The following is a 16,470-nucleotide window of genomic DNA, read 5'->3' as shown; positions in this document are numbered from 1 at the left end:
ACAAAGCCCTCTGCACCCATCCTATTATCTGTGTAATTGACTTCAGTTATCGCTGAAAAGGAGGGGCTGATGGCCAGCCTCAGGGGCCTGGAACCAGCCCTGGCCGGGATCAGTGTGGCTAGGGCTGGGCTCTTGTGCCCTGATGCTAGGGATCTTTGGCTCTGGCACAGGAGAGTAGGGGTGGGCTGGACATTCAAGGCCAGAGTTATTACTGGGAGATCCCTCTGCCCCCTGAGGTCCCACTCACAGGGTAATTTACCATCTCCCGACTTGGTCTCCTCTCCGGGCAAAATGAAACCAAGAACAGGGTTGGCAGGGGAGGTGGGGGGGCAGGAGAGAAGTCAGTACAGAGCAATTCCAGGGCTAATAAGGGCCACAGAGCTCTTTCACAGTGAATCTGGCTTCTGCAAGGGAGCCCTTTGGGGTGGAATAGGGGAGAAAATGAATTTTCAGTTCAGCCGCGCAAGCGTGGAGAATCACTCAGACTCAACGTTGTTGGTCCCAGCCTTCCAGGTGCTGGCTGTCTCTGCTCATTTTGGAGGCTGCCACTTACGGATCTGGTTCCCACACTTGCTCTGGCATGCCACCCATCAGAAAGGAACAAGGATATTCTGCCAGACCACATGGTGGGGAGCAGCCCTGCGCTAGCAGGTTCCCAGTTTACTCTTCCACTCCTCATTCTGGGTCCTGTGTATTGAGTTCTCTCTGGGCCCCAGGCTTTCAGGAGGAAAGCTGAAAGGGAGATCTTGCTTCCTGGAGCCCTGGCCCATCGGGGGAGGTACCTGTGCACAAAAATACCTGCCCCAGGAGCTTGAGGGTGTCATGTGCCCCAAGGAAGGAGAGTTAATGCATTTTCCCAGGGGGAGAGGGAGGGAGGGAGAGAGAGAGTGTGTACACTTGAGAGAGAGCCAGCTTCTTAGGCTGGATGTCCCCTTCTGAGTTACTGAGGCTAGATTATCTCTGGGATGCCAGCATAAGAATAGAGTTTATGAAGGAAGGGCAGGGACCTCTGGGAGCATGGTCTGACTTGCCAGGTCACACAGGAAGACGGTAGCTGAGGGAAGATGGGAATTTGGGCCTCTTGCTTTCCAGATCACTTTTTTTGCCATCCCTCGCAGAACCATCGACATTCATTAATCTCATGTATCCTCTTACGTCCTCCATACTGGGCTTCCCAGGTGGCTCAGTGGTCAAGAATCTGCCTCCCAGTGCAGGAGATGCGGGTTCAATCCCTGGGTTGGGAAGATCCCTGAAGTAGGAAATGGCAACCCACTCCAGTATTCTTGCCTAGAAAATCCCATATACAGAGAAGCCTGGCAGACTACAGTCCATGGGGTAGCAAAGAGTAAGACGTGACTGAGTAATTGAGTACGCACATAGGTCCTTCATACTACTGGTGAACATACATACAACAACATACATACATACATACATCATACATACAATCAGCCCCTTGGAGCCACTGGGGGCTTGGAGGGCCATCCAGAGCTGGAAACCACCCATACCCTCTCATTTCAGAAACACTGGGATACCTGCTTCACCTTTCTCAGGACACACAGGCATTTCCAGCACAGACCTCATCCTCCACTCCTGCTTCTGTGTGGCCTGTGGCTTGAGGCCTTAGATGATGCTGCTAGAGATGGTGGCAGTCCCCCACCCCCCACCCTCCCCCCGCCATGGAGAGGAGATCCAGGGGAAGGGTGGTTGCTGACTCCCTTCACCCAATACAAATATCTTCATGAGAGTGAATAAGTGGCCTTGGCTCTCTGTTTGGGGAGGTAGAGTTTCAAAAGGTAGAGTGACACAAAGAACAGATTGTATACTTGGTGGGACCCCGGGGAAGTCACTGAAACTTGTCAGGTGCTATCTTGTTTTTTTTTTTTTAATGTACGTAATGTGAGTATTTCCATCAGTTCAGCCACTCAGTCGTGTCCAACCTTTTGCAACCTCATGGACTGCAGCACGCCAGGCCTCCCTGTCCATCACCAACTCCCGAAGTTTACCCAAACTCATGTCCATTCAGTTGGTGATGCCATCCAACCATCTCATCCTCTGTCATCCCCTTCTCCTCTCGCCTTCAATCTTTCCCAGCATCAGGGTCTTTTCCAATAAGTCAGTTCTTCACATCAAGTGGCCAAAGTATTGGAGCTTCAGCTTCAGCATGAGTCCTTCCAATGAGCATTCAGGACTGATTTCCTTTAGGATGGACTGGTTGGATCTCCTTGCAGTCGAAGGGACTTTCAAGTGTCTTCTTCAACACCGCAGTTTGAAAGCATCAATTCTTTCATGCTCAGCTTTCTTTATGGTTCAACTCTTATATCCGTACACGACTACTGGAAAAACCAGAGCTTTGACTATATGGATCTTTGTCGCTAAAGCAATGTCTCTGCATTTTAATATGCTGTCTAGGTTTGTCATAGCTTTTCTTCCAAGGAGCAAGCATCTTTTAATTTCATGGCTAGTCACCATCTGTAGTGATTTTGGAGCCCCCCAAAATAAAGTCTGTCACTGTTTCCAATGTTTCCCCATCTATTTGCCATGAAGTGATGGGACCGGATGCCATGATCTTAGTTTTTTGAATGTTGAATTTTAAGCCATTTTTTTTCACTCTCCTCTTAACTTTGATCAAGAGGCTCTTTAGTTCCTTTTCACTTTCTTCCATAAGGGCGGTGTCATCTGCATATCTGAGGTTATTGATTTTTCTCCCTGCAATCTTGATTCCAGCCTGTGCTTCATCCAATCCGGCATTTCACATGATGTATTCTGCATGTAAGTTAAATAAGCAAGGTGACAATATACAGCCTTGACATACTCTTTCCCAATTTGGAACCAGTCCAATGTTCCATGTCTGGTTCTAACTGCTGCTTCTTGACTTGCATACAGATTTCTCAGGAGGCAGGTAAGGTAGTCTGGTATTCTCATTTCTTTCAGAATTTTCCACAGCTTGCTGTGATCCACACAGTCAAAGGCTTTGGCATAGTCAATGAAGCAGAAGTAGATTTTTTTTTCTGAAATTCTCTTGCTTTTTCTATGATCCAATGGATGTTGGCAATTTATCTCTGGTTCCTCTGCCTTTTCTAAATCCAGCTTAAACATCTGGAAGTTCTCGGTTCACGTACTGTTGAAGCCTAGCTTGGAGAATAGTATTTTCATAGTGGACGCCTTTCTTTAGTATGGGAGAGTCTAGTTCATTGTTCCTTGTTTATATTATTTTCTATTAAAAATCTGTACCTCCTCGAGAAGTATTACAAATTATGTATCTCCTCCTCTGCCTTCAAACAAAGATTATTTGAGCACCTCCTGTGAGTCAGGCACTGTGTCTGGAGCTGGGAGTATAGTGGTGCATAAGACATGGATCTTGACCTCAGGCAATACGGACAGATTTTTAATTCATGTTATTCACTGGCCATGAGATTTCTAAAGTCCTTACTGGTTCTGCCCCCCACAGAACTAGTGCCTTCACAACCTGAGAAAACATCAAATCTGGGGAGTGAGAGGAATCAACAAAGACTTTGAAGAACTGAGTGCCTAGAAAAGAATGGTAGAGCTGGGACAGGAGAATCATTCAGGAGTAGGGTGAGGGTAGAAGTCTTGCTGCTTTGCTTCAAATATCAGCAGTCCAGGTATCTCCTCAATTCCAGACTTTGTGCCTGGGGAGAGAAGGGACTGAGAATACACGGCTGTGTTTTCAGAGGCAGTAAGTTATGAAAAACATATGCCTCTGTTGACTTGTAAACCAAGCTGTGGATATTACCAGGAAAATCTTGAGCAGATCGGAACATCCTGTTATTCTAAAGTGCTTCACTTACTGCTGTTTTGAGTGATTACTTCTTAAACCAGGCTCACAGGCTGGATCTATCTTACTGCTCTGCACTCTTGGTTGTGGAAACTTAGCAATCAAAAGCAACAACTTTTTTCAAATGTCACAGTAAATCAGTGTTAGAAATAGGATTTAGAGCTTGGAATTGCTAATCTACTTCTTGCTCCCATGATCTGGGATGTTTTCTGAGAAAGAAACAAGGCCAGATCCTCCCACTGTTGCAAGGAAGGTTTGATTTGTATGTATCAATGCCTGGCTGCACACTGCATTGCTAGGATCTCAGCCATGCTCTCCCACTCTTCTGCCTGACCCAAGCCTGTCCTGGCCCATGGTGCCATTTGGTAGGCTGTGGCAGAAGGGGTCTCTCCTCCTCCAGCTCCTCCTCTAAGCTGCACTCTGAGGCTCACAGCAGTTCATATCTGGTCCCTCGAAAGAGCCTCCAACAGTCCCCACGCTCTGGTTTCCCATCCTCCATTTTATCTCTGTGTCCAATGGCTCCCTATACCCCACAGCCTGGAGTCCAAAATACTTGACCTCCTATCCACCCTCTCCAAGGAGATTGCTCAGAATTCTCCAACATAGAATCCTCTTGAGTATTCTTGAACCCGCATAAAACCTTCCTGACTCTAAGCCTCTGCTTATCCTGATGGTCATCTCCGGAATACCCTTGTCCCTTTCCCATTTCCCTAAGATCTAAATTGTCCTCAAGGTCCAGCATATATATAATAAGCCCATTTTCTCCATGATGGCTCCCCTGACACATGGAAGTCACTGAGCCACCTGAAGACCAGCTACACTGTGTCGGACCCAGAACAATGCTCTGTGTGTTGCTGTTGGCCTCTCAGTGTGTATGCTCCACGTCCCCCGCAGCATGCAGCTCCTGTGACCCAGAAAGAGGCTGCATCATACACCCCTTTCCATCCTCTGTGCTCAATGGAGGCTTAGTACATAACTGCTGACAGGGTGACAGCCAGTGACACTTCTCCAGTCACTTGATTCCCTCTCTTGTCCATAAGACAGCTGGATCTGACATTTTATGCCAGTGACTTTCCAAATGTGGTTGACCCTCTCAATTTCTTAGGAAACTTAAAAAAAAATATTCTTGGGTCCAGTATGTGATTGCTGAATCAGAATCTCTGTGCATGGGGTCCAAGACTGCATTAAAGCCAGTTTTCTAGGTAAGTATAATGTTCAGCCAATTTTGGAAACCACTGTCCTAAAATGTCCTGCTAAAGTCTTTTCAAAATACATTTCCTATTTATTTGCTTAATTAGTTAATTAATTAATTTTTAGAAGGAATATTTTACTGAGAAAAATTCTCCCTAAAAGTGAGAAAGTGAGGTTTTGCTACATCATAAAATTTGGGGAATACAGCATTCATACCTTAGAATAGAGGAGAAGGGCATGGCAACCCACTCCAGTATTCTTGCCTGGAGGATCCCATGGACAGAGAAGCTTGGCAGGCTACAGTCCACAGGATCGCAATGAGTTGGGCATGACTGAAACGACCTAGCATGCATGCACATATGTACCTTAGAATAGATCCTGGAATTGATTTCAGCCTTGAATTATGAAGGTTCTTGGAGAAGACTAGTCAATGCTCGGAGTAGCTACATAAGGAATCAGTATTCTCGAATGACAGTCTGATTGATGCCAAAGATGGAGGCTCTATTCCTTGGTTTAACTCATAACACAACACACGCACATATTTTTTCATCAAACCTGTTTCCCTTTTTTCTATATACCCCAGCATCTGCTGCATGCAGTTAGTGATGGCTAAGTAACTGAGTTGTAGCCAATGGAAAGTGAGCTGATGTGATGACTCATAAAAATCTTCCTATGCAAGGATCCTCCAGTGCTCTTTCCTCATTGGCTGTCTGAAGGCAAAGGAGTCAAAACTGGAGAAAATGATGGATCCACAGAGAGAAAGAGGCTGGACCTTTGAATGACCAGATGGAAGGCTACTCACTAACTGGCATATTCATTTTTGCTATGTTTTTTTTGTACAGCCCAAGGATTGGAGGTTTATTGTTATTCTGGGTAGTGTTACCCCAACTACCATATCGTGTATCACAAGCCTAGTTACCCAAGTGTGTTCAGTGCACCCAATATGGTTGGGTCAATGACTAACCACCCCTGGGGGTGGGGTGCAGGATAAAGTTAGCCCTAGGCTGGCTGCAGGCCTCCCTGCAGCTGCAGGCTTCTCCCTGCACATCTGCACTACTGCAGGACAAAGGACAAGCTGGGGGAGGCAGAATGGGCTTTAAGGAGTGGGGTCTAGTGCTCTAAGATGCTAGTTCCTCCTCCCTCTGGGAAGTTAAGGATAGCAAGGGCAAGTGACTTGTGAAAAGCTTGAGCTTGATGGGCTTGTGTGTGCATGCTCAGTCACTCAGTTGTGTCCAACTCTTTGTGACCACATAGACTATAGTCTGCCAGGCTTATCTGTCCATGGAATTCTCCAGGCCAGAATACTGGAGTGGGTTACCATTCCCTTCTCTGGGATCTTCCCAACCTAGGGATCAAACCCACATCTCTTGCATTGCAGGCAGACTCATTACTGTCTGAGCCACCAGGGAAGCATTTGTACGAGACAGCAAAAGAGACACTGATGTACAGAACAGTCTTATGGACTCTGTGGGAGAGGGAGAGGGTGGGAAGATTTGGGAGAATGGCATTGAAACATGTACAATATCATGTATGAAACGAGTTGCCAGTCCAGGTTCGATGCATGATACTGGATGCTTGGGGCTAGTGCACTGGGACGACCCAGAGGGATGGTATGGGGAGGGAGGAGGGAGGAGGGTTCAGGATGGGGAACACATGTATACCTGTGGCGGATTCATTTTGATATTTGGCAAAACTAATACAATTATGTAAAGTTTAAAAATAAAATAAAATTTAGAATTTAAAAGACAAAAAAAAAATAATAATAAAGTTACCCATAAGGCCAAAAAAAAAAAGCATACCAGAGTGGTGATTTAAAAAGGCACATGGTGACCAGCACAATTTTTCCAGTAGTCATGTATGGATATGAGAGTTGGACTGTAAAGAAAGCTGAGTGCCGAAGAATTGATGCTTTTGAACTGTGGTGTTGGAGAAGACTCTTGAGAGTCCCTTGGACTGCAAGGAGATCCAACCAGCCCATCCTAACGGAGATCAGTCCTGGGTGTTCATTGGAAGGACTAATGTTGAAGCTGAAACTCCAATACTTTGGCCACCTGATGTGAAGAGCTAACTCATTTGAAAAGACCCTGATGCTGGGAAAGACTGAGGGCAGGAGGAAAAGGGGACGACAGAGGATGAGATGGTTGGATGGTATTACTGACTCGATGGATGTGAGTCTGAGTGAACTCTGGGAGTTGGTGATGGACAGGGAGGCCTGGCGTGCTGTGGTTCATGGGGTCTCAAAGAGTCGGACATGACTGAGCAACTGAACTGAACTGAACTGACCGGCACAATGGCCTGGAAGGAAGTGGGTAGAATCTTCTTTGCTGATGATGCTGGCTGGCTGGAGGTGTGAAAGAAGGAAGGCAGGGAGGGTAGTGCTGGGCAGGGAGAGGTCTTTAGCAGGAGCTGGTGGTAGGGAATTAAGATGATGGATTTCAAGCAGTGGACGAGGTAAAGGAAACTAACTCAAAATGAGTAAGAGGTGTAGCCTAAAAAAAAAAAAAACCCAAACCAAAATATTTTGTTAATTATAATGGCTACCATTTACCAAGTTTTCAACTACATGTCAAGCACATTTCTTCACATATGTACATAGGAAGAAGACTAGCCTCGGGATCAAGGGAAAATTATTTCTCCTCTTTAGACCTCAGTTCCTCTTATTAAAAAGAGGATTAATTATAGAATCTATCCCAAGCAACTGTTTTAAGGTTGAAATGGATAATGCATGTTAAGCACTTGTTACAGTGATGGCCAGGCAGTGAGTACTCAACAAATGTTAGTTCTAATCATTGTCTACAATTTCCATGGCTCTATGAGGAAGTTGTGATTCAACTTACAAAAATATGAATCAAATACAACTTTTTCAGGAATGTGCCTAGGCCTGCAAACTAAGGTTTGTTGGAGCTCTCTGGATTTCCACTCACTGTGTACTTCTCTATTCAGGACAGAATAAGCAATGAAAATGTCCCTCTCATGCTGGTCTCATCACAGAAGACACTACACAAAGAGAGAGTATTGTGTATGTAAAATGGGGATTCTGTAGATGAGAAACAAGAACATATTAGGAGAAAAACCTTGCCTCTGTGGAGTTTCTGGGATAAGTACATGAAGCCACAACTCTCAGCCCAACTGATCCCATTTAAAAGATGTGTTTGTGAAGCACACCACTTGTCATTAGGACAAAGGATGCAGAGGGAACAGACATCTAAATATCTCCAGAGGGAACATTTTCTTCTTGTTAGACTGTGTATTTAGTAAGCAGTTAAAAGCCTTTATAATGATAATGGTAGAGAATGAAGCCTACATATGTGTGATAAGTTATGTACGTTCTACTTGGCTGTACGATGCAGTGATTTGTGGGGCACAGTTTGATCCATGGTGTTTCCAAATCCACCTCATAATGAATTGAACTTAGCACCTGCTTCTGTGCTGTAAGCACATCAAAGCTTAGCATGGTGTGGGAGCACTGCACTTAACTTACTAGGATATATCATTATAAAGAGGAAAACTAGGGAAGTCCCTGCAAGAGGCTGGAAATTAGAATAAGGGGAGAGAACTTGTCCTTTTTTTTTTTTTCTATTTTGAGAAAAGGCAGAATTAATTCTAGTGATAAGAGTGGCAGTTGGATGGCAGGGCGAGGAGGGAAGCTGATGAGGTGGGGAGAGAATACAGAAAGCATTTATATGAGGCAGAGGTAAAGTAACAAGATAACTTTTAAGCCTACATCAAGCCAGTATTTGAATTAGTGCTGTCCTTCAAAATTACCTTGAGAGCACACATCTGTATTCCAGGGATGTTACCACTGCTCAAAACATCTTGGGCACTTACTGTTCTTGGAGATTTCTCTTGTTACTATTTATAGTAGGTTGTAAAGTTAATACCATTTCATAACGATGACAGACTATGGCATTATTTCTATCACTTTCCCTGTTTGTAAATGGACAGGAGAAATATCCTTCCATGGATCAATGCCTCCCTGTCAGCGGCCTTTATATACCTATGGCATATTCTCTGAGTCTTCACGGAAGGACTACTGTGTGGTGGGAACAATCTGAATATAGCTCTCAAGTGCCCATTTCTGGATCTCCCTACTTACAAGGACCAGGGCACACAATTAAGATCAAAGTCTTTTTTACAAAGTGATCCTGACAGGAGAGTGCCCAGAGACAAAGGAAGCACAGGTACCAGGCAAGTCTCTAAAGAAAATACCTTGTCACAAGAGTAACAAATGCTGTTTGGCTTCATCTGATGGGACACAGGCATTGCTTTGATATACAGAACTCTGTGTAGTAGTATTTCTTATAACGTGATTTTATCTGCTCTGTTAGACGCAGGTTGAACAGAGGAAGAATGTTAGATGGATTCCAACAAGTGAAATTCTCACTTAATTCAGCCGGAATTTGAGAATACAGCAATTTCTCTCGATACTTCATTCTGTCAACATGCATCTATTGGGCATACTATGTGTTAGGTATGGTACTAGATGATCAGGAAGCAGCACAGTATAAGTCAGACCTGATTCCTGCCTCGTTGATGTGTATATTCAGAAAATAAAAAACAGATATCACTGAGTGACAAGGTATCATAGGAGTGTTTCAAGAACCATGAGACTATATTGTAGGTATACTGTATAGTCTAGGGATTTTGGGAGGCTTCTTTGAAAAGCTAAGGAAAAGTAGCAGTGAGGAAGATGGAATGTGGAAGAATGTTGCATGTGGAGGGAACGGCAGGTGCAAAAGTCTGCCAGTAAGAACTTACCACGGTGCAATTGAGTTGAAAGAAGCTTAATGAGGTTATCAGGTAGAATAACAGAAGAATAGTATAAAAAGAGGCTGGTGAGATTATGGTTGGGTAGATCACATGTGGGGCTAAATAAAGAGTTTTTTAAAGGAAATTGAAAGGCACTCAAAAAACCACAGAAGCCATGGAAGCATGTTAAAAATGGGAAATGATTAGATTTACATTTCAAAAAGTTTATTCCAGCTTCCTTGTGCAGACTGGATTGGGTGGGGATAAGACATGCAGGCAGGGAGACAAGACTGGATGTCACTCCCAGGTCTAGGCAGGCACTAGTTTCATGTAATACCCGGGGGCTATGAGGAATGTCCAGAGCCTGGGAGCTCTTTAGGGCTAATCTTTAAGCACTAATAAAGTTGCTTTTAAAACTTGGTAATGTGCAGAGGTTGGGCAACCTCGGAGCAGATGGTGGTTTGGGACAGCACAGGGAATGAAGTCTCGCCCTCTAAAGGGCCATGACTGGGGAGCTGTCCAGGAGGCAGGTGCTGAATAACGGAAGCAAGGACTTGCTTAACGATACTTCATGGGATGTGGGCAGATGGTAAGGTGCTAACACCTACCTCAGGGTCAGGAGGAAGGGAGTTAACCTTTGGTTTTTTGTTTTTATCCATTTTCTTTTTCTCTTTCCCTCATTTATTTCCTTCCTCTACCTTCACCATCCTCCCATTTTCATTTTCTACAGCACACTGTCTGAAAGTAAGAAGGATAATGTGCTTTCCCTTATAAAAAGCCTACAGAGCATCGATGATCACAAATTCATAAGAACCCTAACCCCCACCCTAGGGTTTCATTACTGGTTACTATTGCTAAATTGGCCATCTTAGCCTTTTCTGAGGCATTAGATGGGTAGATATTATTATTACTACTAAATCATTGTTATTATTAGTAGTTATTACTAAGCATTTACCATGCACCAGGCAGTTCACCAAGCACTTTACTTCTCCAAGCCTAAGAGGTAGACTTTATTATCTCTGTATAATTGAATATGGCTTGACTTAGAAGATTGGAGTTTGTGGTTTGTTCCATTCATTCAATAAATTATCTGAGGCCATAAACTAAGGGATGATGATGGAGGGTGTGGGAAATAAAACTTATTGATATGTACTAGACATGGATGCTTTTGACAGTCATTTTTAGTCTTATAATAATCCTGTAAAGTTGCACTGGTATTATGCTCATGTTGCAGTTGTGGGTGCAGTTGCAGGCCCAGAGAGGTTCAACTGGCTGAGGTCACACAGCTAGTAAGTGGCTGAGCCAGTTTTTAAACTTAGGACTCTCTGACTCTAAAGCCTGTGCTCTGCCATCCACAGTTTTTCAGTTTTATGGGGCAGCCACACATACAGTCAAGGTGGATTTTAGCATGTGAAAACTGCTCTGCCTCCTCCTGCAGTTCCATTGCCTCAGGGTCTGGATGCCTTCCTCTATCACCTCTAGTTCCAGGGAGGGGGAGGCCAGCATCCCACATCAGAGCATGTCAGTGGCGTGCAGGCTCCTGGTGCACAGGGGCACTCGCATAATTGCACATTTATTAGGTCATGAGGCATCATCCAACCAGGCTGGCCTTTGTCTCAATCCCCAATGGACAGTTTGGTCTCACTATTAATATTGGAAATGTCAGGCTGGTAAACAGCTTTTAACAGGAAGGAGGGAGGCTGAGAACAAAGTCTCCTTCAAACAAAACTTGAGCCGATGGAAGTGAACAGAGTCAACATCTTACTGGCCTTAAATCCCCTGGAGTGGCTATGAAAGAGAGAGGACTAGCTGGATTGAGGAGGAAAAAAACCTTTTGATTCATCTGAATTAATTTAGCGTCTCCCAGGAGGGAGGACTCTGGCATAACCTGCCTGTTCTCCATCCCCTGCACACAGCCCCCACAATCCCAAAGGACACAAGACTAGTCTAGGGTGAGGGCGCCCACACTGCCCCTTCCTCCACTTTAATTAAATCCATTTGTCCTGGGGGCAGCGCTGAGCCCTGGGATGTCCGAGAGCTTTGATCTTTAACCCATTTACATCTGAAGGAGTGGGGAGCTGGTGCTCAGAGGCTGATGGCGTCTTCCTGTGACAGCTCAGCTTGAGTTATGAGCTCTTAGAAATCAGCGGACTGAAGTCTGGGTGAAGAATTTGAGACTCAGCTTTGTATTTACAAACTGCGTGCCAACTGGCATCACCCTCCCCTTTACCTGAAGCCCTTTGCCCTCATTTTTCGAAGGATCCACTAGGACGGCAAATTGGGGAGTCGAACGCAGAAGCTGCTCTGGATCTCTGGATCGTATGGTTTGACATTTAGCCTGTTAAAGATGGCTTAAAGATCCCTTCCAGATCCATTTACCGGGTCCATTTATATACATGACTCCCTCCCTGCTCCCTTACTTTTTGGTCTGGAGCAGATCAGCTCCAATCATTGAGGGTTCAGTGTGACACAGCGGAGCACCATGTGAGCAGCTGGGGTGGTCAGGCGCTGCTTGCTCCAGACTGACTGCAGGTGGCAGACTGGTGCCATCCTGGGCAGACAAGTGGCAGCCAAGCAGTTACTGCTCCATTTCAGAGCCACAAGGCATTAACGATCTTGTAATCCAACCCTCTCAGTTTAAGATGAGGAGACTGAGGCCCAGAGGAGTTCAAGGTTACAAAGGTCATTAGTCTTAGAATCTAACTAGGAATCTGGGCCTCTGGTAGAAGCACTCCCTTCTTTACTGAGTAATTCTTATTCACCTGCCTTGTGGACTAGACTTCTAGGAGCACCAGACTGGGGTTGGCTGGAGCACCTGTCCTCACTCCAGTGCTGACCTGCTGGTGCTTCATCTCTTTGGTTCTCAGTGAAGGAGAACCTTGTCAAAGGGCAGGAATGGGGATACATGAGGTATGTCCTACCTATGTCACAGGTTTTCTTGTCGCTAATAAGGAATAACTAAAACATCAAATGGGAAAGTAAGGCAATATCCATTAATTAAGAGAAAATGCCATATACATATAAAGCCTGATGATTATCATATGAGTTGTTCGGTTTTACTTTTTCCTACAGATACCAGAGGGAGCCAATCAGGCCAGGCCAGAGGTGTGAGAGATGAGTGCTCATTAGCATGGAAATCCCTCAGAGTATCAGTGCATCCTGTAGGTCTCCAGAAAGTGTGTGTGTGAACATTTGTGTGTGCGCATGTGTGTGTGAGATCTGGATAGAAGGAGTGGCAGGAGGGCGGACAGGCCCCCTCTTGCATTCTGGCTGACAGAGGAAGAGGGACAGATGGGACGGGTAAAGGCCCACCTGTCGGCCACCTCGAGGAGAGGCAGCACCGTCCACTGCCACAGGCTCAAGCCTTCCAGGGTGGCAACATGCCAGATCATTCGGCTTTGTTCCTTCCCGGTTTTGTTCTCCACCAGCATCAAGGAGACATTTCCCTGCAGGACTCCACGGATGAGCCACGACATTCGGAGCTGCAAGGAAGAGAGGAGTCAGAAGGACAAGGTGTTACTGTTGAAAGGAAACTGTAGGTCGCATTTCTGGAATTCTCAAGGATTTTGCTGGAGACTCAGCCCAGGTCTTCCTGTGAGGAGAGCCGGCCAACCATAGCCTGACTTGGTTCATTGTCTCCAGTTTTCACCAAGGTTCAAGGAGCTGGGAGGGGAAACCGAGGGGCAGTTTCCGAACTTTGTTCAGGTTGATGGCATTATCCTAAATTTCACAGGCTTCTGCCTTCTAAGATCAGTGGGGGTATTAAATGAACTTTCTAAAGAGGATTCAAAGAGTCTTGTCTGTGGTCCCAATTCACTTTGTGACCTTAGGCAAGTGATTTGGTGATTCCATTTCTTTTAGTGATTTAGGTATCAGTGATTTTTATTCCTTTTAAAGACTAATAATCTTATTTGAATGGTACCATGTCATTTGTTAGCTAACTGCAGACCCTCTGACTTGATACCTGTGGCCATTGGTGGGCAAGGGTGAGACAAGAACCTACCTATCAACATTTTAAAATATGATTTCTTTCAGAATGAGGGTGTACACTTTGCCTAAAGCAAGATACAATTATATGTTTTCATTGTATCTTTATTAAAGGTTTCTATGGCATTGTACCCTAAGACATACAAAAGGGAATAATTAATTTATCTCAGAAAGTTTCAGTACAGTCATGCCCAGAGGCAGTATATACTATAAACAAGATCTCTGGTCTTTGTGCTTAAAATAATAGAGGTTGTATGTTTGATAGAAAGTCTATAGCAACATTTAAAACTTAGGACAACCACAGCATATCACTGCCCTAAATATTCCTGTTCAAATCCTTGTAATAGAAATGGCTATTATAGAAAGGAAGACAATATATGTCCTATGGCAACCTGGAGTTTTCATCGGCTATGGTGCCTCCTTTTCTCTGATTCTCATTGTCTGGAGACATGCTTCTTTGTAAATCACTACTCCTTTTCTCTCAGTCTCTAAGTTCACAGTTGCCTCACCATTTGATTAAAGAGGTTACATACCATGAAGCACTTGAAGCAGAAGACCCCCCACTCTGTTGCATACCAATGCTTCACTAACAAGCCACCCCTGGCATTGCAGTGCCCACGTGCTCTTCTATTTCTGAGAGCTGAGCCTGGTGAGCCTGGTCTATATACCCATAACCTCTTCACTTCTATCTTTCCCATCTCCCTGCATCCTGTGTACCAAATACTTGTCTCCACTGCACATCCCTAGCGTAATTTCCCAAATCTGTTACATTTTTGCACTGGCTCCACTCAGTTTTCTTGAGCAGTCTGGATGCCATGGTTGGAAATTTTAAACCTACTCTTGCTAATGAAGCTCCCTCTGCCCTCAGCTCATCATCCTGCAGTGTCCAGCTTGGGATGACGCTTGCCACATACTTTTTGCTTTTTTTGCTCCCTGGCCACAGAATAGTGTTGATTTGGACCGTTGGAGCCTCAGTGTCCTGGATGACTGGTGATACTTATTCATCCGCTGGTGATTTCCACAGCTGATTTCTTAACACATGTGGTACAATGGGTGTTTCAAACTCTTCCTCAAACATTGATTTTGTCACCCTCTGGTCCCCAACACCCAATTTGTTCTTTTGATTCCTACCTTATTGATGAAGATTTACTGTATCAAGTGCATTCTCCTTCAACCTCTTTTTTTCCTCATAGCATAAGTATCTGTTTATCCACCTTCTCTCTTCCTTTCCTGTTTTAGAGGAAGATGTACCCTCTGCTTTCTTCTATGTTAACCCTTTCTCTTTTCACCCTACAACCTCTGTCCTTCCTTTCTTCAGCACCTTCGAAATCTCTCTACTTTCTGGCTCCTCTATCTACAAACAAGATCAGGTTTCACTTCTCCTGGAAAAATATCCTTTATTTGATCCTGCTGGCTGCTCTGGCTTACAATCTATTTCTATATGTCAATTCACATGTTAACATCTTGGAAAACTGGTATGTAACCACTGCTTCAATTTCCTTGTTGCCCATTCTCATAAATCCTTTCAACCTGTCTTTTATCCTCATTAGTCTAAAGTAACATTCACCATGTCCTTTACAACTTACTCATTGTACTCTAGATTCCATAGCCTCCAAACGTGCCTCTCTATCCATTCTTTCTCCCTTCTAAATTCTTTTGTATCTCTCTGTCACATTTTCCTGTTTATCACTGCCATCTGTGACTCTTCAATGGTTTCTCACTCTCTATCAATTAATAGCAAGCCATTCACATTCCTCTATAATCTAGGCAAATCAACTTTCCAGTCATTCAATAGATGTTTATTGAGTACTTTGGCTGAGCCACATGTATCATCCTAGGATGGTCTAAGAGCTCTGGAGTCTGAGAGATCTGGATGCAAAACTTGTTCCTGCCACTTCAGAAAATGTGAAGCTCAGTTCTCTATTCTCTAAGATGGGAATTATTTTAAACTTACAAGGTTCTAGAGACAATTGAATGAGGTAATAAATAGTGGAACAAAAGGTTAAAAAGGAATTCTGGCTGAAGCATGGAGGCAATAGATACTGCATTTCAGTGGAAAGTCTGACAGCACAGTGTGGTACAGGGCTTTCAAGAGAGGTGGATGAAAACAGGGTACACAGTTCTTTATCCCTTGTCCATATATTGGATGTAAAAAAAGTTGGTGGCTGACTACTAGGAGAGAGTTTTGGGAAAGTGCTTTTGGTGTATCATGAGTTCCACCTCACTTTGAGGAAGGCTGTTTCTTCACCCCAACTGATGAGAGAGTGGTTTCAGTGATCCCACATCAAGTACTCGACATTCACCCCCTGTAATTTGGGAGCACAGTGGATTAGTGTCTATCTCTCATCTGGAAAAACCTGAAGTATGAACAAGAGGGTGGTTAGCTTCTCTGATGGCAGAACAGAGGCAGAGTGACAATTTTGGCAAAAGAAAAAAAAAGCATGAGGGCTTGCACATAGGCTACACCAGAGTGAGCTGTGTACAAAGGAGTCCATGTCAGTCATTTCAGATCTTACCTGAGAGGGCTGTTTGGAGGGGAAAATATAACTCAGCAGAAAGCAGCTGCAGGTATACTGAGATGCTCAAGGGCAAGGGAAGGACTAAGTGACCACCTGGACGGGAGAGACACAGATGCCCTAGCCAAGGCAACAGATGCCCAGCCATAGTGGAGGGACTGGGGAAAAAGCAGATCTCCAAAGAAACCACAAATATCTCCCCTGTAAGAAATAGTAAATCCTTAAATACTT

At 44.5% G+C, this 16,470-nt stretch overlaps 1 protein-coding gene across 1 annotated transcript in view; it reads right to left on the bottom strand.

Annotated features, from left to right (window-relative positions):
* Nucleotides 1-16,470, bottom strand: part of ALK (ALK receptor tyrosine kinase) — a 746,236-nt gene that overhangs the window by 79,288 nt on the left and 650,478 nt on the right. Inside the window, exon 9 of the mRNA XM_055541746.1 lies at nt 13,049-13,218. Within this exon, the coding sequence (XP_055397721.1) occupies nt 13,049-13,218 (170 nt within the window). The remainder of the gene's footprint in view (nt 1-13,048; nt 13,219-16,470) is intronic.

The sequence above is a fragment of the Bubalus kerabau genome, chromosome 11 (assembly GCF_029407905.1).
Source record: "Bubalus kerabau isolate K-KA32 ecotype Philippines breed swamp buffalo chromosome 11, PCC_UOA_SB_1v2, whole genome shotgun sequence".
NCBI lineage: Eukaryota > Metazoa > Chordata > Mammalia > Artiodactyla > Bovidae > Bubalus > Bubalus kerabau.
Note: the sequence above shows the minus strand (reverse complement) of the source record. Positions and strands in the feature narration are given on the sequence as shown.